This window comes from Papilio polytes, unplaced genomic scaffold (genome assembly GCF_000836215.1).
Source record: "Papilio polytes unplaced genomic scaffold, Ppol_1.0 DF823288.1, whole genome shotgun sequence".
Taxonomy (NCBI): Eukaryota; Metazoa; Arthropoda; class Insecta; order Lepidoptera; family Papilionidae; genus Papilio; species Papilio polytes.
The window spans coordinates 2,455,014-2,456,719 of NW_013525916.1; the positions used below are offsets into that span (position 1 = coordinate 2,455,014).

General features: G+C 36.7%; 1 protein-coding gene across 1 annotated transcript in view; it reads right to left on the reverse strand.

The window, feature by feature from the left end:
- LOC106105039 (bumetanide-sensitive sodium-(potassium)-chloride cotransporter) overlaps positions 1-500 on the reverse strand; it is a 19,927-nt gene extending 19,427 nt beyond the window's left edge. The window contains exon 1 of the mRNA XM_013285257.1: positions 390-500. Coding sequence (XP_013140711.1) covers positions 390-499 — 110 coding nt within the window. The 5' untranslated portion in view covers position 500. The remainder of the gene's footprint in view (positions 1-389) is intronic.
- Between the last annotated feature and the right edge of the window lie 1,206 nt (positions 501-1,706).

Sequence of the window (1,706 nt, forward strand, 5' to 3'; positions counted from 1 at the left end):
GTGTCGCTCTATTAATAACCAGCAAGATCTCTTGGTAATATGACGCAAGTCTTAACTAAAGCAATCTGAAAAACAGGTTCCCCTTAAAATGTTGCCAAATATAATTGTCTACAAACAGATGATAGGTAAAATACACAAAATGTCACTATTTTTCCCGGAATAGTAGACCATATGTAAACCAATAGGTATTTCTTGGTATTCTTAATTTATTATGTCGTTTGAAAGCATTAAGAGCCACGCACTCGCTTTCCTATGAGCTTATATGGAGGTGCCGACACTACTCGATTGTTAGTTGTGCAACTAAACAGTTGAATTGGCTGAGAAACAATCGACAATCGCATAACCGTTGTGCGATAGCTTGGTCAAAGGTGTCATTCTGTGTTTATTACCTGAAGCTCTTGGTATACTTGGTGTCGGTGACAGTGAGAGGGTCATCGCTATCCATACCGGACCCCTCAGATTCCTCCGACCCCTCATCCTCCGTCTTCTCATCTTCCATCTGAAACAGAAGAAAAATAATTAAAAAGTCAAACTAATTACTTCTTATCAGAAACAGTTAAACTGAAAAGGTAAAACGTTATTGCTTTTTTAATTGTCCTTACATAGTCACATGATTCTAAAAGATACATGATAATTTGTAATTTCATAGAATCTTACTAATATTATAAATGCGAAAGTTGAGATGGATGGATGGATGTATAGATGGATGTTTGTTAGCGTTTGTAGCCTAAACGGTTGAACGAATCTCCATGAAATTTGGCACAGGTTTAGGGCATAGTCTGGAAGAACACATAGGCTACTTTTTATCCCGGGAATAATTACAGTTCCCATGGGATTCATTAATTTAGTTTTTTAATGTTTACTCTATCATTCTGCAACGGTTCAACATATCTTATTGAAATTTGGCACAGATATAAAACAAAGTCTGGAGTACACATGGGATAAGCTTCATCCCCGAGAAATGTCCGGTTCCCCAGGGACACGTAGCTTTTTGTAGTTTATATAGTTCGTATGTTTTCTAATACCACGCGGACGATGTCGCGGGCAACAGCTCGTTTGCTATAAATTATAAAACATTGCTGAACTATAAACACAATTTTATTGGAAACGTAACAACTATCATACATTGAATTGCCTTGAATATTAACACGTTAAATGCTACCGTACTTTAACCATCAGATCTCTATATTGGGGACATAGAGGGGGCTCGAAGTTTACCCTAAGTTACCCTGGACCACCAACCATGCTGGCCCAGTGCCGGTTGACTCTATACTATACATATATTTTAATTTCTTTGCAGATATATTATATCACAATATTTTCATTCAGCGTCAGAACTTCGGATAAATTACATTCATATGATTAGAACATTAATACAGTACAAGATTCGAACCCAGGACCTACAAGATTACATAATATATAGTGCTTAACCTCTAAGCCGCTGACGCTCTTATAATAGTAAAATGTAGTGGGATTACAGCTGTCAAAAAACCGTTATAACGTCCGCTGTATGTATACAGAATATTTATGGTCCTTAAAAAGATTCATAATAACGATATTTAGGAGGTCAACAGGAAAGTACGCGGCATTACAAACGTCACTTCCGATTTAGATAACAAATGCGTCATGCACTGAATGGAACTGACTACGTAGTATTCGTGACCAGAATTAATTAAATTTTTAACTCTATTAGGTCTACGCGATTT